The sequence below is a fragment of the Leptidea sinapis genome, chromosome 3, assembly GCF_905404315.1.
Source record: "Leptidea sinapis chromosome 3, ilLepSina1.1, whole genome shotgun sequence".
NCBI lineage: Eukaryota > Metazoa > Arthropoda > Insecta > Lepidoptera > Pieridae > Leptidea > Leptidea sinapis.
The window spans coordinates 5117309-5142770 of NC_066267.1; the positions used below are offsets into that span (position 1 = coordinate 5117309).

At 35.9% G+C, this 25462-nt stretch overlaps 1 protein-coding gene across 1 annotated transcript in view; it reads left to right on the top strand.

Annotated features, from left to right (window-relative positions):
- The first annotated feature begins 373 nt into the window (after positions 1-373).
- The window catches only part of LOC126979392 (glypican-1), a 149034-nt gene continuing 123945 nt past the window's right edge, over positions 374-25462 (top strand). The window contains exon 1 of the mRNA XM_050828669.1: positions 374-763. Coding sequence (XP_050684626.1) covers positions 541-763 — 223 coding nt within the window. The 5' untranslated portion in view covers positions 374-540. The remainder of the gene's footprint in view (positions 764-25462) is intronic.

Here is a 25462-nt window from a genome sequence, read left to right on the forward strand (position 1 = left end):
TATTTGCAGTCAGCTGATAGCTTCAATTTCACGAAATCATTCTTTTTAATAGTCACGTATATTGTGGATAGATACCTGAATAAAAATTATGGTTGTATGAATTTAAAATTGCAAAGCAGTGCAAAAGATAAAGCTTCATCAATGACACTTATTAAATCTAATAAATAATGGATTGCTGTACAGACTACTACTAATATTATATTTTTAAGATGTGTCACCATTAAAAATCGACTATTGTGTAAGTTTTGTTATTCAAGTACTTCACACGGTCTCACGTTAAATAAATTTAGCAGCAGTTATTGTAATATAGCAACACCGGGAACTTAATAATCATATTTACCATGCGGATTGCGGGCAAGCGCTTTACGCTTAGCGCAGTCTGGCTGTGACCGTCATGGAACATAGTTGAAATGTGTGAGCCTGTTTGATGGCATGTATTTGTTTAGTTTATCTAAACGTATTTAATTTTTATTCTTTTTGATTTCTTAAAGATTGTTAGTGAACTAAGTTAATTTAATTTGTTGTTATAAAGTTTTGAACATGGCTGTGAACGTGTGCAGTTGTAGTGTGATATTGTCGCCTAACAAAAAATCGATTCTTGGATTTGGAATGGGGAGCCAAATATTATATTTTATATTGTTTGTCGGCTTTCTGGTATCAATGTCTTCAGCGGATACGGAAATGACATGTGTTAATGTGAAAAACATCTTTGAAAAGAAAGGAATGCTGACTATGATTGATCTACAAGAGCAAGCAAATTCAGGTAGGACAGATAAAATATATTAAGTACCTAGTAAGTAGCTAATCATATGAAATAAGATTCACGCGCTTTTTTCGCAATAGTATTTAAAATTTGTTGCTATAAATAATATCACAATCCAAGTTTTCTGCTATATAAATATTATAAACAATTAAGGTATCGCTCCGCGACTTTTGGTGGTTTACTTTGTGTTAAAACTTAATTGTAACACATTCTAAGTTATCAGTTATATATATAGATATAGATATTATAGACTGCTTATGTATAATAATTGTAACACGATCTAAAGGTAATCACGTAAATAGATAAACATTGTTGTCATTTATCTAATAATAAATACATGTTGTGGGCCGTTTGGGTTATGGTTTCGGTGACGATGCACTAAATAATATTAAAAAAATAAATAAACTGAATTTAAATATTTAAAATTCAAATGTGGTTAGGTATAAGTATAATATTTTAGTTAATCATGAGTTCTAGTGAAAGATAAGATAAGGCCCTGGTTTAACTTTTTAACAATTTAAAGACAATGGGTTATAAATAGTAAAGGCATTACAAACTTATAAAGGTTCTAAATTCTAATGGAGCAGAGACCGCTCATTTCGTGGGTACCTGTGAATGAAACACGTTGAAACAAGAATTTGTGTGGGCCCAGGTCCGAGGTCCGACCATTCAATAAATACTTTTATTAACTTTGGAACTATTAAACTTTTACCCGTGTCTTCGCTCGTATTGGTATCTTCTCATATTTGTATTTAAATAAAATGATACAGGTTTTCATTTGTCACTGTCACGGAAAAATTACTGCATAGATTTAAATTAAGTCTTCTAAGTTTTATTCCTTAGATACCTTGGCCTATTTCTCAAAAAAATATTGCGATATCTACCTAGGTATATACTTATATAGTCTTAAATAAATGTTAATGAAATGAAAATTGAATCCTGCCTAGGAAAAATGAAACCTTTTTATATTTTCCTAGGCAGGATTAAAAAACTGCTGTATTAAAACTTTTGGCTAATTTTAATTTTGCGAGGCATTTCGAAAAACGAAACTCGAGATGAAAAAATAGAAATACGTGTAGGTATGTAATGTAGAGACTAAAGAAATATAAATTAAATCAAAAAGTGTACGCATAATCTCATTTTCCACAATTTGAAAAAAATACTTTAGAAAACATACATAACTAAAATTGCAAAGTCCACCATCATTAAATAACTGTCAATATAATTGTGAAGTAACCGATGTCAGTTATAAAAATATAGTTTTTTATAAATAATAATTAAACGACAGTGAATTGAACGATCATATTCATTCAGAAAGACCGTTACTCCGAAAGTTTGTTACTTTAGTTATTAAAAAAAAAATGCCGGTAAGAATTTTTTTTCAATTTTCTTCAATTTTCACACGGACGTCCAGAAAAGATTATTTTTGATGTGATTATTTAAAAAAAAAACTATCTTTTGCGCAGTTAATTGTTTATAAATTGAAATTTAAAAAAAAATAAGGACAACGAAACGACATATTGAATATAAAAAGTAAAGCAACTGTTTGTTCAAACTATACAGGAAAGCTATGAGTACAGAAAATGTCAACATTTGGGCCAAGTTTTTTTAGGATTGTGTTCGAATTAACGCGAAGTTTCTCGTTTCTGTGATTGCTTAGTTTTTTTTATGCTGAATATAGTTACACCAATTTTCCGGGTTCAGTGGGCGGTCGTAAAAGTTCAAATTTTCCTGATTTTAAATATTGAAGATTAAATAAATTCAAGAGAGCGACTTAATTGTCACACAATAAGCAGTTTGTATTACTTTGACTCGGAAACTGTGGTTAAGGTCACTGACCATGGCTACGTAATAGGGCTCCCATTTATATCCCTTCCGTACCCGGAACCTAAAAAGTAGTACATAAAATATACACCAAAACCAGAGTTTTAACGGAAATCAATATAAAAACCGTGTCGTATTTCCATTTGTGATCGGTTCGCTGCCCGGTTAGAATCCACTACTAATGTGTTCGTAACAGAAAATAAAATATTAATGTGGACACGTTATATCGTCAAAAGACTCGCTCATGCTTAGATCTACAGACATGCCCTTATATGTCGCGGGCGTGTTAACTCCAGACTATCTTAATAGCATAGACTTGTAGAGACCATTCTCTATTTAATTTACATTGGCGACGGGCAAATCAATATTTGCGGTTAAGTGGTTCGCACATGCCACAGACTAATAAAACTAAATAGACAGTAACTACTTGAACAGAAGTTAGTTTTGATCAACTTTTAAAGTTTTTAATGGAGATTGTAACTAAAAGAATTTAGGTGATGATAGTAAAGTGGTAAAGTATAGGTAGGTTCCGCACCTTTGTACACATAATAATGTAATAAATGGAGAACCGTTTTTTCCCTCGGTTATACTGCGAAAACTACTGAACCGATCGGAATAATACTTATACGATAAGGTGCAGCGTGTTACGGAGAAGGTTTTAGTATACATATGATATGTTGGTGATATTAATGAACCTATATTTTTTTGACTTAAATACATATAATATCTATACATTTGGAACACAAATAATAATTGAGTCAATGACATTTCATATAATAGTGAATAATATCATATTATGTCCCTTTTAAATAGTTACTTTTCAAGTACTTAAATAGTTTTGTGATTTTGGTTTTTGGTTATTTACTCTCAGCGGTAATTGTAAGAAACACAGACAGTCGGCTGGACGGACATTAACTATATCTTAAAGGCCAGCAAAGCTCCTGTGGCTCCTCTGGTAGCAAAAGGGCGTGGGCAGCGGTCACTCATTCCGTTCATTCCGCGTTCCCTCAGGATACAAGGAAGGGTCGTTATTCTTCTATTTATAAAAAAATAATTCGTGCGTACAGATTACACATGTCAGAAGTGAAACCTGCATTGTGCATGAACCTCTAAACTGCATATGAAGTCCTGGTATATGTTGCTAGGATGACACATGATTTCAACCGCTGTGAAAGACATTATTATCATCGCTACCATATTTATGTTCTCCTGGTATCTATGTAGTAATACGTCCGCGTCGTGCGCGTTACGTTTGAATATATTAAGGTATACTCGCGTCACACATAAGACAATCTCTTCTTCAACTATGATTGCCTGGTACCAAAACTCTGCTTCCTATCTGATTTTATCCAACTTTAAATCTTATGAATTTATGTGTCTATCTTTTTACTATCGCGCAATTTCGTTTCATATACTTTCATATCACAACGATGCTAAAGAATTTTTCTCTTCAATCAATAAGAATATATACACACATATATACGTACAATAGCAAGCTTATTGAGTTCCACCCTTAAACATCCCATTCCGAAACCACGACAGTTTTGATCACAGGGTTTCATCATAATAGAATAGAGCCAATTCTTATTTTGTTCACGAAAGAGTTTCCTTCAGAGTATTTTAGAATTATTCTCAAGAGAATAACTCAAGGTGCTCCGTTCCACACCTGAAACCTTCTCACAAGAGCGGAAAAGACGCGCCGGAAGTTTAAGGCGTTAACGCCGTTCATATAACATCTGCTTGTAACGGCTAGCTCTATATCACCACCTTCATTAATTAACTACAGACTAAATTCTTAGATCATTTATACGTCTAGATAAACTGCGATAGGTGTGACATCGTCGAAAACAATTTAGGTTCACAGTTGACACATAGTGACATACCAATCGCGACTGTAAGACGTAGCTTGCCACGCACACTAAAGTATTAAACCTAGCCTTTTTAGTCTAGATATCACTTTTAAAACTACCCGACTTTTTAATACTAATAACATTATTAGTACCGGGATTACCATTTCCAATATTTGAACGTTGTCCAAAACATTTTTTCTCATTGTTTATGCTCATGGGGCGTTAGTCTTAAGCGAGTAGCGTATTTGTATTCTTCGTCATTATCATGACCATTGCGGCCTAAAGGCCACCGGACCGTCCGATGGTCTGGCCGTACCAAATCCGACCATGTGTTAAGGCTATAAGTCAGAGAATGTATTGATTTAATCGACTGGTCGACTAGTTTTTAATCAAATCCGACTCGTCAAGCAGAATATAATCAACGTGAGGATTAATTCAAATGCCTAACAGACCATAGACCATAAAATGCGTATAATTCTGGGCATCATTAATTTTTTGGGACTTACCTAATCGTCCGTAACTAGCTGGTTATGCTTTTTTCGCCAATGTAACGCTACACTGATCTGGCGCTCATGATAATAAATCAACGTTCAGGCAATGAATCAATTGTTTTGCATATTCTGATTACGTATGCGAATCTCGAATTGTCTATAAAGCCCGCCAATCCTTGTGTTCCTAAGTCTGCAACAGACAACGTACATGATGAATTTATAATAAGTTGTAATCGCCGGAAAAGGATATGATGACTCGTATATCTACATACTAATAAGAGCCCTTTTTTCCTTCGGTTATACTGCGAAAACTACTGAACCGATCGGAATAATGCTTATACTATAAGATACAGCGTGTTTCGGATAAGGTTTTAGTATGTATGTGTTGGTTATCCTATCCTTACTTAACTTAACTTATTCGATCCTATATTTTTTTGTCACAGAATTATCTATAATATACTAACTCACCCGACAGACGTTGTTCTGTGCATAATAAATAAAATACTGTTTTTTTTATGAATTTGTCAAAAATATTTCATTACACCAAGAATTATTTTTTAAAATATGCTCCCTGTCAATGGTATAGAACATCATTGCTTCCTGTTGTTATTTATTAAGTACTAGTTGACCCGACAGACGTTGTTCTGTATATAATAAATAAAATAATGTTTTTATATGAATTTGTCAATAATATATCATAACATCAAAAATTACTTCGTAAAATATGCACCCTGCTGTCGTAATGAAATTGTTTCACAGCAGAACTGTCAAACCGTGCGTCAATAAATTCTCTCATAGAAATTATGTATGGACACATCAAAGGAAAAACAAATTTGTTGTTTTTATTTAATTTAGCAGCATTTTCCTATTTATTCACATTTTAAACCTTCCCTGGACTTTCACAAATATTTCAAGACCTAAATTGGCCAAATCGGTCCAGCCGTTCTCGAGTTTTAGCGAGACTAACGAACAGCAATTCATTTCTATATATAAAAGATAATGAAATTGTTTCGCATCAGAACTGTCAAACCGTGCGTCACTAAATTCTCTCATAGGAATATGTCCATACAAAACAAATATTGGAAATAAAAATAATTATGGGTCCCAAATCGAAATAAAATCTATCCGATCTCTCAAGTTGGACTAAACTGCACTCCATGATGTAATCTCCATTAAAATCCGTTCATTAGTTTAGAAGTCCATCGTGGACAAACAACGTGACACGTAATTTATATATATTATAGAAACAACTTCATATAACAGGGAGCATTTTTTACGAAATAATTCTTGATGTTTTGAAATATTACCACAAATTCCTATAAAACAGTATTTGTTTATTATCTACAGAACAACGTCTGTCTGGGTAGCTAATATTATACATATATATTTTGGTTTTAAATAATGATGGGTACATATTTTTATTAAAATAAGGGACGAGACGAGCAGGACGTTCAGCTGATGGTAATTGATATGCCCTACCCATTACAATGCAGTGCCGTTCAGGATTCTTGAAAAACCTAAAAATTCTGAGCGGCACTACAACTGCGCTCGTCACCTTGAGACATAAGATGTTAAGTCTCATTTGCCCAGTAATTTCACTAGCTACTGCGCCCTTCAGACCGAAACACAGTAATGTTTACACATTACTGCTTCACGGCAGAAATAGGCGCCGTTGTGGTCCACCCATAAACTAGCTGGCTTCCTGTGCAAAGGAGCCTCCCACTGTGTTATTATGTTTATTGTTTGTGTTATGTGTGTGTATTATGAGTACACTGGTACTCATAATACCCATACATTATAAGGTATAAGATTATTTTTCATAATATTCAAAACTTCTGTGCGCTTTGAAGGCGTATTAGTGTCCCGGGGATATATCTTAGTTATTTTAAACTGATAATAACCTGTTAGGATGTCGTTATCATGAGATAGTATCCTGTTTGAAGACTCTCCAGCCGACCTATCTATCATGCCTGTCACGGGAGTCTCACTAGTAGATAAGGGCCGTCCACCACGCCCAGGAATCAGGATTAATAACCACGATATCTATATCAATATTGTTTATTATACATGCAACGTAGAAACTAATCCTTGGAACTACTGAAAAATGTTAAAACAATTTTCTATAAAAGCAACATTATCTGACCTGCATATGTGTTGTTTGTTATTTTTCAAAATTGTCAGTTATAAATGTTAATATAAGTTAGCGAGCCGCGATTCCCGCCCGCTTTGCCGGGCGAATATTACCAGGAAATAAATTAATGAAGGAACGATGGAATTCGAAAAATAAGTAAACATAAACTATCTAGGATAAATTTCGCATCGAATGGTGGTAGTTTCATGTTGATGCGATCAGTGGTTTAGGCGTGATTGAGCCACAAACAAAGACCATTTTCATTATATATATTATATAGATTAAGTGGTTAACAATCCGTTGAATAGCCTCTGCGCTGGCCAATAGTCAAAGAAAAGTTTTGTTTAAACACACAGTCACACACACACACACACACACACATATTCTGTCATGTGTGATTTTATAAGCACTAATGAGTGATTAAAAAAATTAAAACTTAAATATAAGCTTGTATTTAATCAAGATATCTCAATATTTTTTTAGATAGGAGCTAAGCGTCTAAGGAACAAAAAAGGAGACTTAATTGAAATCTATCCAGTAGTCTTAAAGTGATTCGCGCACAAATGAAAACCTCTATCATTTTATTTATGTCGAATTCTTATATATCAAACCCACACTGTTATATCAATATTTTATACAATGAGAAATATTGGATCATCTGGATGTGTGGCGGTCCTCCACAGTGCGGTTTTCAAGGAGCTTTCTTCCACGTACCACAAAGCTGTGAAATGAGCTTCCTTGTGCGGTGTTTCCGGGACGATACGACATGGGTACCTTCAAAAAAAGCGCGAACACCTTCCTTAAAGGCCGGCAACGCTCCTGTGATTCCTCTGGTGTTGCAAGAGAATGTGGGCGGCGGTGATCACTTAACACCAGGTGACCCGTACGCTCGTTTGTCCTCCTATACCATAAAAAGAGATATGTATATATTTCAATAGTTACTTCATTCGAAACTATTTTCATACATTTCTTTATTTGGCTCTAGTTGTGATGCGATGCTAAGAATGTACAGTTTCAACAATTAACTCGCGAAAGTTGTGTTGTTTTCATTAATATTATTCACATCATTAAGTGATCACTTTAAATAAATCTATGAAAACAAACGGGATGTAAATACTACGTATTAAGGAGGGACTGGGACAGAGGATTTAGTTTAGTATGAAACGTGCAGTGATTTGGTGAAGTTTGAAATAATAATTACAATAATATGGCGGCGAAGTATAATCCGGCTAAGTTTGAAAGCGTTGTTTATAACGTAGTGGATTTCGGTTGTGCGCATGTTTCATACAATCGAGTGATTCGCTGTTTTCTTAGTTTCGCTAGGCTGGATGAAATTTTTTATGGACGAAAGACGTTATCCCGTGAACTAATTACACCAAATATATGCTCCTATAGGTATATTATGATTATCTGCTTTTGAAAATATTTTTTTCTTAATATAATGGTAAATCACATGACTAAATCTTTGTTTGAAATTATAAAAAAATATAAGAATTTTCCTATAGATTACGGCTGTCATCTGTAGATCGAACTAAGACTTTGCTCAGATTTAACTTACGTATAACAAGGGTGAGCTTTCAACGTAATGACGTTTGACAATCACTTGACAGCTGAGCTTAAGCTATGTTTTTTTCTAGACTATATTTTTTTTACGTTACCCACGCCCCATCTGCGCCATCTCAATGCCCCCTAATTTTCTCTGGGTCTTCTACTGCCCCCCCGAAAGTCTCAAACGCCCACAAGGGGGCGTTATCGCCCACGTTGAGAACCTATGAGCTAAGTCATCCCAATGAAAAAGTCACCCAATGACGTTCTAAACAAAATGTTTACATAAGTAAAGTCTTAGCAAAATCTAAGTACGCTTTATAGATCTCAGCCTGATACTCAATAAATAGCATCTGTATTCTGTGATTGTATTGGGCTTTCATTTACAAAAAGAGAATTAGGAAGCGCCAATAGGAGCTGGTCGCTTCCCACAGCATTCCACCGCTGGTACGTACAACATACCAATTGTGCGGTGGGTGGACGAGTTGACAAACCGACGGAGTATAAGTCAATATCGCTGAGGTGAACAACCTGGCTGCCGTATTGATTAGATTGTACACTTACTGGTGGATTAGTACTAATGTAAAACTTAATACAGAAAGGGTTATAATTTTTTTCTGATCCAGGTTTATCTTAAGCTCGTTCGTGATATTCTGACTAAATTGAATCGTGTTTTTTTTAAAAGAATATGCTATTATTTTTACCACACGATATTAATAATACAAAATATACACAAATAAAATTTGAAAAAACAATTTTTTTATTAACGATGCGGGACTCGAACCCACGACCTCCGGCGTTCCGTGCCGGTACTCTAACCAACTAAGCTAACCGTTCGAGTACCGCCTCGTTATAAAATTCTGTTTTCTGAGAGTTGAACAAAGCAAACAGAATTTTTACAACGAGGCGGTACTCAAACGGTTAGCTTACTTGGTTAGAGTAACGGCACGGAACGCCGGAGGTCGTGGGTTCGAGTCCCGCATCGTTCATAAAAAAAATTATTTTCCAAATTTTATTTGTGTATTAATCCTAGAATTAGGGTTATCACTTTAAAACCATAACATATTGAATACAAAATATAACAATTTTTAAAAGTGAAAACTTCTGGAGCGGCGTTGAGAACTTTTCTTAGGATGGGTATAAAATGTTAAACTCGCGTCAGGGCTCGTGACCTGATCGAAAATTCGTAAGACAGTCGGTGAAATTATGGATGAAAGGTTAATTTTAAAACTGAGTTTTATTGAACTCAGTTTGAAGTGTTATTTGTGAAATCTTGCGTGATATTTTCATGATGTCTATTCAATGAGTAATCAACCACGTATATTTTCTCAGGACTATTCGGTACTTTCCGCAAGCCGTGTGTGTACCCATGTACGGATATTCCTTGCAATCAAATGAAAGATCCCCTTGTACCGTTCTAAAGAGCGATTCTTGAATTCAATGCATTTAATTGCATTGCATGCTCTCCTTGTACAGAGCGTAACTAAGTTCGACCGTGTCAACTTATTTGAACAGAACAAGCAGTCCGTTTTATAACTAAAGGAGTCCGCAAACTACACCGTGCCATAACATGAACGTGTTATGAACGTATCCTAAAACTAAAGACTGCTGTATTTTAACGTTATTTAGAATATTCTACTGGTAATAGAACAACCATAGTGTATTTTTTTTATTTTCTAACATCTATGTGAGAATATTCTCTCCATTGTCGCTCAGCGGGCAATTTAGAGGACTATGCTCAGAATTTCCCTGCGAGATCGAATCAGAAATTAGGAGATCTGTAGGAGAATCAAAGTCAACGATACAGCCCATATGGTTGCGAAACTGAAGTGGCAGTGAGCAGGGCCCATAGCTCGACGGATAGATGGCCGTTGGGGCAGTAAAGTCCTCGAATGGCGACCACGTACCGGAATACCGTCATGGAGATCTTTGGGGGAGGCCTTTGTCCAGCAGTGCACGTCTTCCGGCTGAAGATGATAACAACACAATGCTTCTAAATTTACAAAGATGTATAATACTGTAAAAAGTATTTACTCATCTCTAGATATTTCTAATTGTTTAAATTGAGATATGAATGAAAACTACTAGGCCAAACTATGTAAAATTTTATGGGACCTAATGGCATCTATTTCGCATCGAACTATAAGTAGAAGAACGTAAATCGTATCATAAATCTCAGAATAATCGGTATACAATTGTGTATGCATAAAAAAAATTCCGATCGAATTGAGAACCTCCTCCTTTTTGAAGTCGGTTAAAAAAAAACTGGAGGCTTGAAAGTCATTGTAATGACTAATTTAATGAAGGGTAAATGTACTCATGAACGGAAGCAAAAAGTAATATAATTACTTCGAACAATCCATGGTTCGTGTATGTAAAAAATTCATACCTAATTAAAAAGCCTTCCTTTGATCGCAGAGCCCTTTCCATCGTTCATTGAAGCCTCCATCAGTTACAGACAGACCCTTTGTCGTTTTATCCCTTCAATTATTCGATTATACATCCTGTCATGTAAAACAGGGCGACCTTTATTGGGTTAGGTTTTTATTATTAGATAACCTTAATTTATATATTACTTAAGTTACATTTATAAGTACTACATTATATTTGCGAAGAATATAGACAATATTTTTTTAAGTAGGCTTTCTACGAAAATAATACGATTTTAGATATAAAATTCGATTGAAAACTAACATCAACACAATTAAGTACTTAATTAAATAATTTGTTATTTTTTTAAAGTTCCAACCCTCACTTCTGAGATTAAGTAGTACACAAATTAAATTTAAATACAAAAAACTCGCGCTTTCCTTGCGAGCGCTCTTCCACTGAGCCAACCGTTCGAGTGACGTCGAGTTCATAAATCTTGATATGTCCTTGTTCAACTCTCAGGTTGTGGCTACATCTACAGGTTATCAACTGTAATGTAGTACACTGTTGGTAACCTGCTCAACCCCAATATTGAGATGTCGCTTTTTCAAATCTAAACAATTTTTTATTTTTTCAAGTGATAAGGATAACCCTCACTTCTAGGATTAATTACACAAATTAAATTAAAATACAAGGCATCGTTCATACATTTAGACATAACCATTTCCGAAGTAGTGGAAAAGAAGAAGTCATTAACTGGGCAGAAGTAACAGTGTATATATATATAACATTTGCCATATTTTAAGACATTTCTTTGATCAACATGTATAGTAATATTGTTCGATTTGAAATATTTAAAAAAATATTTGAAATGGAATATCTTTAATTAGAATATATTTCTTACGGATTGCCATTTTCACTAGCTTCAATTGCACAAATAAAATTTGAAAACAAAATTTTATGAACGATGCGGAATTCGAACCCACGACCTCCGGCGTAAAACATATTGTTTAGATTTACAAGAGCGACATCTCAAGTCAATTTCCTAATATGCAAATATTGGGGTTGAGCAGGTTTAATACTTTAAACCTAAGGATCTACTGATCCTGTAGATGAAGCCACAACCTGAGAGTTGAACAAATCAAACAGAATTTTATAACGAGGCGGTACTCGAACGGTTAGCTCAGTTGGTTAGAGCACCGGCACGGAACGCCGGAGGTCGTGGGTTCGAATCCCGCATCTTTCATAAAATTTTGTTTTTCAAACTTTATTTGTGTATTAAATATTAATCCTAGAAGTGAGGGTTATCACTTTAAAAACATAACATAATGTATAGTAATATTGTTTGATTTGAAATATAAAATAAATATTTGAAATGGAATATCTTTAATTAGAATATATTTGTTACGGATTTCAATATTCATTAGGTTCTATTATATTCCTAGTTATTTACTATATGGTTCAGGAATATATATTTAAGAAAATTTATTGAAGTAGTCGTTACTTTGCGGAAATCCATAATTATACAAATGATTTAAGTTTTCTCTGGCACGACACTCGTGCCAGATTTTGGCGAGACAACACGTACTGAGGATGCCTCGTGTAGAGGCGAAACACGTGTCGAATGTTTAAAAACAAATATTGACGGAATTAACACTAAAGAAAACTTAAATCATTTGTATATATAATTAAATTATTGCATGGTAATGGATTTACAGTATTGACCGCCAGTGCGTGCGTGGCTGAGGTTGTATCTACTACATAAAAGCTACATAATAAATTAGCAAGCGATCCTATAAATTGTCGAACCACGTCTCTGTCTGCGGTCTACATAACGACTTAAAACTGTTTTAAGACACTAAGATTTTACCAGTGGGAGGCTCCTTTGCACAGGATACCGGCTAGATTATGGTTACCACAACTCGCCTATTTCTGCCGTGAAGCATTAATGTGTAAACATTACTGTGTTTCGGTCTGAAGGGCGTCGTAGCTAGTGACATTATTGGGCAAATGAGACTTAACATTTTATTTCTCAAGGTGACGAGCGCAATTGTAGTGCCGCTCAGAATTTTTGGGCTTTTCAAGAATCCTGAGTGGCACTGAATTGTAATGGGCAGGGCGTATCAATTACCATCAGCTGAACGTCCTGCTCGTCTTGTCCTTTATTTTCATAAAAAAAAAACCTAATCGGATACTAGGATTAGGTCAGGATGACAAGGCATAAAAGGCATTTATTTTCTCAAAATTGATTCTTTTAGAATACTTTTTGATGTCATTTCTAATATACTAGATATTACTACCGCTTTGGAAACAAATGGCGCTCTGCGAGAGAGAAGCGGCGAAAGAAACTCTCCCAGCATTCTTTTTTTGAGCTCTTTTTAATAAAATATACAATATTGTACTGTCATTGCTATTGCTATGTATATGTTATAAACTTTCACTATGCCTAAACGACCACTACTCTATGCCTTATTCTTATAAAAGGATTTAAGTTTTCCCGTTCACCTACTATTGTTGTCTATATATATATAGACAACGTGAATCAAAAAGGGTATAACATCCCTTCAATGCTACGTTATATAAGTCATATGCAATAGTATTGTGATGTTTAAATTTGAATAAATAAAATAAATAAGAATAAAAAAAGCCCCTACAAAATAAAAATATTATTTTTCAATTTCTTTTCTCAGACAACCCTAACTTTTAAAGAGACCGCCATTTAATATGGGCGGAGCCGTTGTTTGTAAACAAAATTAGGTAACCTACCTACGGACTTAAACATTAGGTATTCGATAATAATAGTACATACCAATCTTGCTGCGCAGCTTTTTAATACTCCTTGAGTTTCACAATAAATACACAGAAAACACCACATCACGTCACGTTGATTATGTTTTAGGTAGTTAGGTACCTAAGTAGATACCTAGTTATTTCATCACTAGTACATTCAAAACAGCCCAGGTACATCACACATGATACAGTTATAAGGAGGTACGTAGGTTTTGCAGCAACACCACTAAAGGAAGGGTTCAATCATGCACCAATCTTCGGAAACAGGCGTATGAGGGAAGCCTCCTATTCCGGTACCGACGGTGGTACAATTCGCGAGCTACGACCAGATTGTTATTTGTCACCGCACCAACACACAAACAATATCATGTCGTAATATTCATTGTTCCCATAATCTGCCATGATTATCATACGAAAATACTGCAATCCAAAAGTCCAACGCGACAATCTAACAAACATGAATGTTGGAACATAACTAAAGTATAAAAATTATTAAATAAAATGTCCATTGAATTTGGTATTATGATTAAGGGGTATGCACACTCGCCGAAATAACACGCGGCTTGTATTTTTTATGGAAAGGGAAGACAAATGAACGTACGGGTCACCTGGTGTTAAGTGATCACTGCCGCTCACATTCTCTTGCAACACCAGAGGAATCACAGGAGCGTTGCCGGCCTTTAAGGAAGGTGTATGCGCTTTTATTGAAGGTACCCATGTCGTATCATCCCGGAAACACCGAACAAGGAAGTTCATTCATAAGAAAGCTCCTTGAAAACCGCACTGTGGAGGACCGAATTCGGCAGCAGGAATCAGGTGAAACAGCTCTTCGGAACACTCCCCATGATAAATGCGGTAGAAGACACACAATGAGGCGATGTCTCTACGCAACGCCAAGTGATCCAGCCGTTCACAGAGCACTGGGTCCCCGACAATTCGAGCTGCTCTGCGTTGCGCGCGGTCAAATGGATCGAGCTTACTGGGGTGCGCCAGACCAGAGATGACAGCCTATTTGGCTTTGCTCTCCAGATGTCCTTGAAATGACAATCACTCAAGATTTCGAGACCCAGTATTCCGATACTAGGCGAGGATGTAAAGGAAGTGTTGTCAAAGAGCGGTGATACGACAAATGGGGTTTTATTTGTGGTATGCGCGCAAACTTGAGTCTTCTGGGTGTTAAATTGGACAAGGTACACCACATAATAGGGGCAAGCCTCCACATTTCTAAACTCTGGTCTGCTACTCAGACATTTCTTACTAAAAACCCAACGCTTTGCAAATGCCCGGCCCGGGAATGAAATACCTACCTATCTATTATTAATACGAGAATGGTCAAAGACATCCATTTTGTCTAAAGTTATCCGTGAAGAACAATTTCTTAAAGGAGCCTATTAGAATTATCTTTATTGGATAATAAATTTTTTTGTGTTTTTTTGTAAGAAGGGACAAGACGAGCTGGACATTCAGCGAATGGTAATTGATACGCCCTGCCCATTACAATGCAGTGCCGATCAAGAGTTAAGAAAAACCCAAAAACGCGTGCTGAACTACAATTGCGCTCGTCACCTTGAGACATCAATCATTCAAATAATCCTACATTAAAGTGCTTAGTTAATAACTTATCAAAAATGAGAACTCATTTAATTTCCAACACAACATAAACATTCTCCAATCACAGAGCAGTAAATGTTAGAATCATGATATTCACATTCACACAGTTCAAAGAGTAAAAATGCCGATAGGCCGAACTTTTTAACCTAAAAATATGCATTACAGAGTTTCATAATTGGATTAGAATTACCTATCTTTATTAGTAGTAAATACAAATTTAGAATGATTTTCAATGTCAGCTAAAGAAAATGCACATACAAAATAACTTCGTCTTCATGGCAAAATGAGATTATAATTTTCCTCACAGGTGCAATGAGCAGTAGGCATTTCACTATTATCTGATATTATGTCACATCTACGTTATTCATCTGTTTTAGGTCAAAGACAGTTCCGAAAAACAGCTGATAAGGGTTGCGGGATGCATAGTTTTTGTGAAAACTGTGGACTTTAAATATTGTATTTAAATATAACGCTAATTCATTTCTGACTTCACATAGTCATTAGAGATGACCTAAGGAATGTTGGGTTCAAAGCATAGTATACCCCTTTTTGATTCACGTTGTATAATGAAAATGGTCTTTGTTTGACGCTCTATCAAGCCTAAACCACTGGTCGTATCGACATGAAACCACCACCATTCGATGGGAAATTTATCCTAGATGGTTTATGGCTACTTATTACTTATTTTTCCAATTCCAACGTTCTTTCATTAATTAATTTCCTTTTAAAATTCGTCCATCAAAGCGGGTGGGAACGGCTAGTATAAGTATATATTAAAAGAAGTATTTAGGTATTATTATCAAACGCGGAGGAACACATGAAAGGCAGCTGCCGACTGGCGAAAGACCGGTTGTGGTGCGCGCTCACCGCGCCACGACCCGCGAACCGGCGCATGCACTTCCACCGGTGACTAATTAAAGATCGTGTGACGTCATCACTAGACGAAACTTTAATATCGGTAGCCGTCTTAATTGCTTTTGAATTAATTGAAGAATAAATCATAATTTATTGCTTTTAGCGGGCCAAAATAAACCCACAAGATACATACAAGCTTGTAGCATATTATAAATTAATTATTGTTTTTTAAATACCTATATTTAATTCTTATTTTAACCGTGTCTGTTCTAACTGGACCGATTTGTTTGATTTTTTTGTGTATTCGGTAGGTCTGAGAATAGGCCGTAAACAATATTTCTTATAACCCTAACTGCTTAAGCTATACATCTTGTTAAAAGAGTCTATATTACTTACTTATATTTTATACGTAAACAACAGAGGGTATTTTATTATTTTATACACCATCGACAATATTGATTCATTACCCACTTTGCTGTTAATTCTTTTAAAATCATAAAAACAGGTTTATATATATATTTTTTATGGAATAGCAGGACAAACGAGCGTAAAGGGTCACCTGGTGTTAAGTGATCATCGCCGCCCACATTCTCTTGCAACACCAGAGGAATCACAAGAGCGTTGCCGGCCTTTTCCCAGCCGTACACCTTCCCAGCCGGAAGGTGTTCGCGCTTTTTTTGAAGGTACCCATGTCGTATCGTCCCGGAAACACCGCACAAGGAAGCTCATTCCACAGCTTTGTAGTACGTGGAAGAAAGCTCCTTGGAAACCGCACTGTGGAGTACCGCCACACATCCAGATGGTGGGAATGATATCCTAACTTGTGGCACGAAAAATATATTGCACGAAAAACATTGTATGACTACTGGTGGACTGTCAGTTTCTAATGAAATGATAACAGTTATTGATCAAATGTATGTTCAAGCTAATTTCAACCTAAGTTGTTCATTATGGTTGTATGAATATGACCTTATCCACGATCCAATTTTTGTCAATAGTACTATAAATATATCATGTTAAAGAAACCAAACTGAAATCTATTTATGTGCAAACAAATAATTAAAATTAATTTAAGCATTAACAGTAATCGACGGTTATAATATCTGTCAAATAAAAGAGTAAATGAAATCTCTTCGGAAAAACTCGCGGTAGCAAGTTCGTAAAAACACAAAATCCATTACACCCAACCCACTGAATAGCATTAGCATTTAAGCAAAGGTGAATCTCGGACGGGCGGCCACGAAATTAATACAACATAATTATATGCAAATACATATGCTATTGATACACGAGTGTTAACATGCTACCACGCTACATTACACACGGAACTGACAGCTTAATATGTACAAGTGTAATCCGCTGTGTGAACGACCTCCTTTATGAATGTTATTCGATATGTATTAGTCCTGTGTTATGCCTTATAATATACTAGTTTATAGAGTTATAGACAAACAAAGCATGGGAAAGACTAAAGCATCTCCAACGGAGACTAACCAATTTTGATTGATAACTCGTAAACAGTCTGCCACGCCTGGCATTATTAGCTCAGTATTTTGAATACTAAACCACTAATCGGAGAAATGCTTCGCACGTTCATTTTGCCGCAATGTCTATTCTTAGGCAAAATGGCAAAAAGCCATTGAAAGTCCTCCAGATTTTTGTTGGGTTGCAACAAAACCGCCATCAGGGGTATGCTACGCGCATGTCGTCCGCCAATCAAAGCCTACTTATGACATCTCCGCATTACCACATATACCATTCCTTGCTATACCAGAGGAAGTACGTGCTTATCAAAAAGTGCGGTATCTAATATCGACCTGAATACGCTGCAAATATGTAGTAGCTCGAGAACCGCTCATTAAAACAGAATTCTCCAAATAAGCTAGCGTTTCATAAAGATTTTGTGAATATAATCAGTAGTTATGTTTAAAATTTTATGACAACATTTTAAGATGAAACTGCTTTATAATGGGCGGAGTATCAGATGAGCATCTTGTTCTTCTCCTCACTTCTTATCATATTCAGATACGGCAATAACGGCGCCTATTTCTGTCGTGAAGCAGTAATATGTAAATATTACTGTGTTTCGGTCTGAAGGGCGCCGTAGCTAGTGAAATTACTGGACAAAATATGAGACTTAACATCTAATGTCTCAAGGTGACGAGCGTAATTTTAGTGCCGCTCAGAATTTTTGGGTTTTTCAAGAATCCTGAGCGGCACTGCATTGTAATGGGTAGGGCGTATTAATTACCTATTATCAGCTGAACGTCCTGCTTGTCTCGTCGCTTATTTTTTTTAAATAAAGAGACGGTATTCATAAATTTATCTAATACCACCCTTAATTTCCACAAAACAATTACCAGATTAGGAGCAAGGCTCGCTCTTTCAGATATTATCTTTTAATACGCAAATAACAAGCTACTTATTAAAGAAGACTACAAGCTGAGTAACACTAAACCGCGGATGAGGCGATGTTCAAAGAATAAGCCTTATTAAATCTCGTTTTGTTAAGTCACAACTACAGGCACAAATTCCTCATGCACCAGCCTCCAGCTAATATCGGATGTCAGCCCTGCTCGAGAATGCGAACATATTTTGCTTATTAATGCCCGCTCAGATCATTAACTGCGTTTAGCGCTACGGATTAAGGTATAAAATTGGATTTCTAAAGTAACAATACAGCGTGTGATTTAATCGGACAGCTCATAGGGTTGTCGCTGGCAAAGTCAGGAGGTAATTATTTTTATTGAGTCCTTCAAAAAAAGGCTCTTTCATTAAATCGAATATGGTGTCCAAACGTCACTATAAAGTCCTATTTGAAATAGAAAAAATGCGAACTTAGAACTTAACAAGAAAACTTAAAAATAATCACCAATTTAACAGACTACAATATACCGAGGCTAAACAAGAAGTAAAGAAAAAATTTATTTCGACTTTTACCAAAAAACGCTTAAAAACTAAAAATAATAAACTCACCTACTTATACCAAATTTAATAACTAATCTTCAAGAAACTCCGCTTTTAAATGTCATTTTAGATCCGGACCATCTGTATTGCTAATATCATCCGCCCATCTCGTATCTAATTGGTCTTCCTTTGTTTTCCTTTCCCAAAATAAAAAGGGAGCATTTTTAATACATAGAACTATATTTTTATTTAGTACAGAACTGACTGCGGCTGACAACCCTATATGTGGTTGGGAACGGGGAGAAGGGGGCAAGTTATGACGTGGCGAAAACAAAACGTGTTCAAACCGATCCCGCGCATTCCTCCGGCTCACGGATTCCTTCAATAAGAATGCGAGCCGTGGCGCGTAATCATTATAATCTGTCGATTCGTCATCGTCTCGATTTTGTTAATGGAATTGTCGATTAATCGTGTGAATCGATGTCTGATGCCTCCATTTTTATGGCACTCTCGAATTTTCATTGTATACTAGGAAATATTGACGATTTCAAATCACTTATACTATCCATCCAATATATTGAAGCCGCCGGTACTAGTTTGGAATTTAATTATCAGCAAACAGTTTCGAAAGATTTTTAACAAGTACTTGTTACATCAGTGTTGACCATAAAATGTATCTTTTATAAAAGTTTATTTAATGAAGCTAAAAAACCAATAAGAGTTTATTTTGATATGAGATACGACAATCAAACGTCATTTACATAAAATTTGAAAGAACAAAATTCTAAACAAATTAGTCTCCTGGGATTAAATATACAAATTTTATGGACGATGTGGGATTTGGAACTGTGTCTCTCGGTATACGCCCCAGAGCTCTTACCAAGTAAAGCAACCGTCGAAATGACGCGAAATCCGTAAATCTTGGTATATCTCTTGTGGCGCCAACTTCAGAATTTTCTTTACAGTTGATGACCTGCTCATCTCCAATTATTGCATATTAGGAAATTTATTTAAGATATCGCTCTTTCATATTTGAACATTTGTTAATTTTAAGTGAAGATTTAATTCGGTGTGTTGGCTTAGTAAGGGTGCTGGGGTTAATCCCAAGAGAAGCTGGTTCATCGTTTTGGTACAAATTAAATTTGTATAAATAAAGAATTTGGAAAACTTGATGATAAGAACAATGGAAGGAAAATGAATAATATTAATACTGTGGACGCCATTGCAGAGATAAACTAGATACGAATACTGATAAGTTCGATTTGGTTACGAATAACTTTACATATAATTGCTAAATTTAAGACCGGAATAAGCTAGAAATACTGAACAGCCGTGGGAGGTGATCGCTTACCAGTAAATGCCCCACGCTCCTATGACCTTTCGCTCTATTAAATCTGACATATCTCATGTAATTGCATTTAAATAAATGTTATATTGTTGGGCCAGTCCGTGATTTTATGGTTACTATAAACGATGTCATTCTATGAAAACTAAATATTTATTATACTTACTATAAAGATACGGAATTAAATTAAATACGCGAAGTCGGATCTGATTTTAATCCTTACATTTCGAAGTAAGTTTTGTTACTTTACGGAGTGAGTCTGTATATATTTTTTTATATTAAATACGCCTTCTGGGTGAGTACCTCAATGATCCCCTTGCCCGGAATGTAAAATAAATACGCTTTATGTCGGTCGAGATGTTTGCGTTGTCTTAAGAACTAAACAAGGCCGGCTTGCGCAACTAAATGTGATGATGAACGGTGTTTAAGTTGGAGTGGATTCCCATAATGTTGCTTTGTGAAAGTACACATTAAGCGTCTAGCGAGCTGGTGTTGTTGCCTCATTTGCCAATCGAGAATGCACGGGGAACACTTTTTTTACGTTCTTGAAATCACTCGAAGAACATCTGAAATATTACGGGAAAATAGGCGAAGGTTCACGACACTTAGTACCGTTCGTATACATATAAGTATCGTAGATATTTATGAATATGTTTATTGTATTAATATATTTTTTTTATGGAAAAGGAGGACAAACGAGCGTACGGGTCACCTGATGCTAAGTGATGACTGCCACCCACATTCTCTTGCAACACTAGAAAAATCACAGGAACGTTGCCAGCATTTAAGGATTAAATGTATCGTTGTCTGTCATTCACAGAGTATGCCCTGTTTATGGCTAGGTAATATATATATAAGCCTCAAAAATTCATTTCAAAAATTTAAAACAATGCATACAGTCTGCAAATAAGTCGTAAAAACTGATACTTTGTATGTCCAGCAGCCATTAAAACTAATTTCTAATTAAACTAAACGCCATTATTCAGTACGTTTACAATGTAACATTACAATATATTTATATTATTTATTACCGTTCGTACCGGGCCGAGCAGAGGGCGGTCGCAACACAGAGCAACAAACACGCAGGTTTATATTCGCATCACTAATTAGGGTGTTATGGTCAAGAGTGATCGTATAACAGGCCATTAATTATTTATTTTATGGCGACTTTAAATTAAGGCTTTTGTTTAAAGACTATCTACCGTATTTATTCTTACATAGCGGGCGGGTGCGATATGTCTCGTAGATGTTGTGTATGTGCCAATTTGGACTAGTTGCTTGCTGCCCGCGATGTCGGTTGTGTGGACGTTATAATGCTGCAAAAATACTATGCAAGCATTAAACGTTTTAATATGTAGCTATATATTGTACCAACCTCTGCAAAATTTGAATTAATTCTCTTAATATATAGTAGTTAAAAATACTAAAAAACACGCTTTTTGTAAAAAAAACCGAACTAAAAAGTAGAGAATTTATTTTGGTAAATATTAAATTAACATCAATTCCTGCCTTATAGACGATAGATTAAAATGATATAAATTAACAAAAATCTTATTTTGCAAATTGAAAAATGGAATAACTTTATCAAATCGATAAATCTACAAAGTTTAAACGAAATCTGGTCGTTTAAAGTGGGTCAAAATTGCACCCAAATGAGTCGGTTACAAACATACATACAGGTGAACCCTAATAAAAAGCGTGTCCAAATTATTTAATGTACAGTTTCTACTTCGTTGCGGTTTTATTATCTAATAAAATAAAATTTTTCATTATATATGTTTAGTATTTATTTTATTTATTAGGATAATAATAATGGTTATGAGATCAACTTAAGTATATTTTTAAGGTTATAAGGCTACAAATTATCACATTATATTTTTATTTTAAAAGGAGTAAAAAACAAATAACTTAATGTAAAAAAAAAATAAAAGTGCATCATAAAGATTAGAGTTAACAGTTAAGTAGTTATGTTGAGTATGTATACGTATGGATTTAATATATTTCACAATAATAATGATTAAGAGTATTTTTTCATTTAAATATTGTTTGTTTTTTTCTTTAATCGTTATTGTACAATATATCAATAGTCTTCTTGTTATCTTTACGAAAGCGTGACCCCGTGTTGATGGCGAAGGGTGATCGCTCAGCTAATTATTAAGCTGTTTATTACCCGGCAAGTATCCCGATACTCCCCCGTATCCCCCGGCTTCGCGCCGGTCACCGGACCGCATTCCGCTCCCATGCGACCAAACGCTCGAGCTCGGCCCGCCCGGGACTCGAAAATATACAACTTTTTGTATAACGGGTGCGACCCGTACACAATAAGTCTGTCACCATTTCTCTTGAACATACCATCTGAAACCGTTACCTAACTACCGGTTGGATTTGCAATTTTTTTGGTAAAATAATCACGTGTTGAGATTTGACAAGTCGCTATATAAGTCACGCCATAGTGACGTCAGGTCTGTACTTGGTTAACACTTCAAAAGTCGCCATTAAAAAGGACCGTTTGCATTACTATGACAAGGTTCCATTCATGGTTTTTTTTTAGTAGAATCTTTTAAGCGGCTCGCCTCGAATCACAGGAGCGTTTCCGGTTTCTTTTAGATAGCCAGTACTTTCTTGAGAAGTATGTGGAATGTTCAATTGAACCAGGTTGGCGCGTTAACCCCAAAAAATCCCATTTGTCGTGTTCACGGCTTCGAAGAATCTGGGAGTCATAAATACAGAAAAGCCACACATCAAGTCCGCTCACGTTATAGAGCTCTACAAAGGGCTCGTACGTCCATATATGGCGAATTGTTCTTATCTCTGGTGAGGTTTATCATGGCTGAACTGCTCAAAGTTTAAAGTATCTAGGTGCTCTGTAAACGGCTGGATTACTTGTTGTTGCATTGAGACGTCACTTTGTTGGGTGTCTTTGGATTGTGGGGGATTTCTGCTGCTGAAGTGGACAAATTTGGAAGATTGGCGATCCTATACAGTTCGGTTTTCAAGGAACTTTCTTTCACGTACAAAGAAACTATGAAATGAGCTTCCTTGCGTGGTATTTCCAGGACATTATCACGTGGGTATCTTCAAGAAGTGGATGTACCTAAATGCCGGTAACGCACCTGTGATTCCTCTGGTGTTGCAGGAAAATATAGGGTGGTGGTTATCACTTAACATCAGGTCACACGTATGCTCTTCTTAAAAAAGGTTCTTCTTATTTTAATTTCAGAAAAAAAATGACTCGACTATTAGGCATAACAATCCTTTGTTGATATGTTACAAAAGTACTGTTGCTACTGTTACGTTGTAGAACAGTACGTTTACGTCTCGAAGAAAATACTCCGTGTAATGAAAATGTTTTTCCTTGCTTTTTGGCAATTGGCAGCGCTCCAGTCTTGCAGTCTGCTAAACTTACTTACGTACGAGGAAAGCTTATATGAGCTGCGATTAAAATATTATAATGGCTTTGAACTGACAGTTAAATAAACACGTTTTGGCGGAAAAAGTGCAAACTAACTTTATTTATATATACTAGCGGGGCCCGCAACATTGCCCGCTCAGATTTCCTTAACGTCACAATCTGACGCATTATTTTTGTACACAATTCATTGGTACGTTATGGGTTCGAATTGTGTCTAACTGAAAAAAGTTTATCTCTCTGAAAAATCAACTTTCATCTATAATTTCAACGACACTTTCACCGTCATCAATACTGATATAATAGATTTATGGTAGCTGAAGCAAGAAACGAAAAATTTTGATTCGAATCTATTAACTTAAATGTCTTACGAATTTTCGATCAGGTCACGTGTCCTGACGCGAGTTTAACATTTTATACCCATCCTAAGTGCTCAACGCGGTTAAAGATAAGCTTTCACTTCAAAAATAAATTTTGCCGGTTTTGATTACCGTGCAGAAACGTACAGGAAAAGAATTAACTTCTTATTAAATGTTTAAACATGGCACGTTCAGTATTTAGTTTATGCATACATCTCAAACAAACAACAGGCAACAAATTCAAACTATACAATTGTTTAAAACAATGAACCCTGACTAAATAGATGACAGTATATTTCATGTTTACGAGCTTAGATATCTGCAAAACCAGGGGTCAAGAGATACCTTGGCGGCCATTAATAATACTAGACAAATTAAAATCCCTCACTACCTCGTAAAAACCAGTTTTGCTCAACGTTTTCCTGCCTTTCCTTATTTATTTAGTCAAGTAAATAAAGCTCAAAATATAACTTATTTGTCTAAATATTAATTTAAAAAGAAAACTAAGAATATAATGCATTCCCTAGCTACTGCTACCATAGCCTACGACTCCATCGAAGCCTTGTTTAAAATAACCCATTAAGAAGCTTCAAAACACACACTCACACATGCATACTCACACACCCTCTGCCAGATACTGCTAAAATCGTAAATAAATAAACTTCACTTAAAGCCTCGCATAGTATCGGAATACTGGGTCTCGAAATCTCGAGCGATTGCCAATTCCGTGGCCACCTGGAGGGCAAAGCCAAATTGGCTTCAAAGAAACTGGGCGTCATTAATAGAGCACGGCAATACTTCAAGCCGGCCCACATTCTAGCGCTGTACAAAGCGCAGGTCCGGCCACACATGGAGTATTGCTGTCATCTCTGGTCTGGCGCACCCCGGTATCAGCTCGATCCATTTGATCGCGTGCAACGCAGAGCAGCTCGAATTGTCGGGGACCCAGTGCTCAGTGAACGGCTGGATCACTTGGCGTTGCGTAGAGACGTCGCTTCATTGTGTGTCTTCTACCGCATTTATAACGGGGAGTGTTCCGAAGAGCTGTTTAACCTGATTCCTTTTTTTTCCATTATTTAGACCTGCGATCAGTCCTCAAGACTATAATCAGGTGAGTTGCAAGAGGTTGAGGTTTGGCGAGGTGGAGCCACTGCCCCATCTCCCCTTAATTAAGTAGCACATCGGCTCTCTTGAGTCTTCTAATCGGATTTT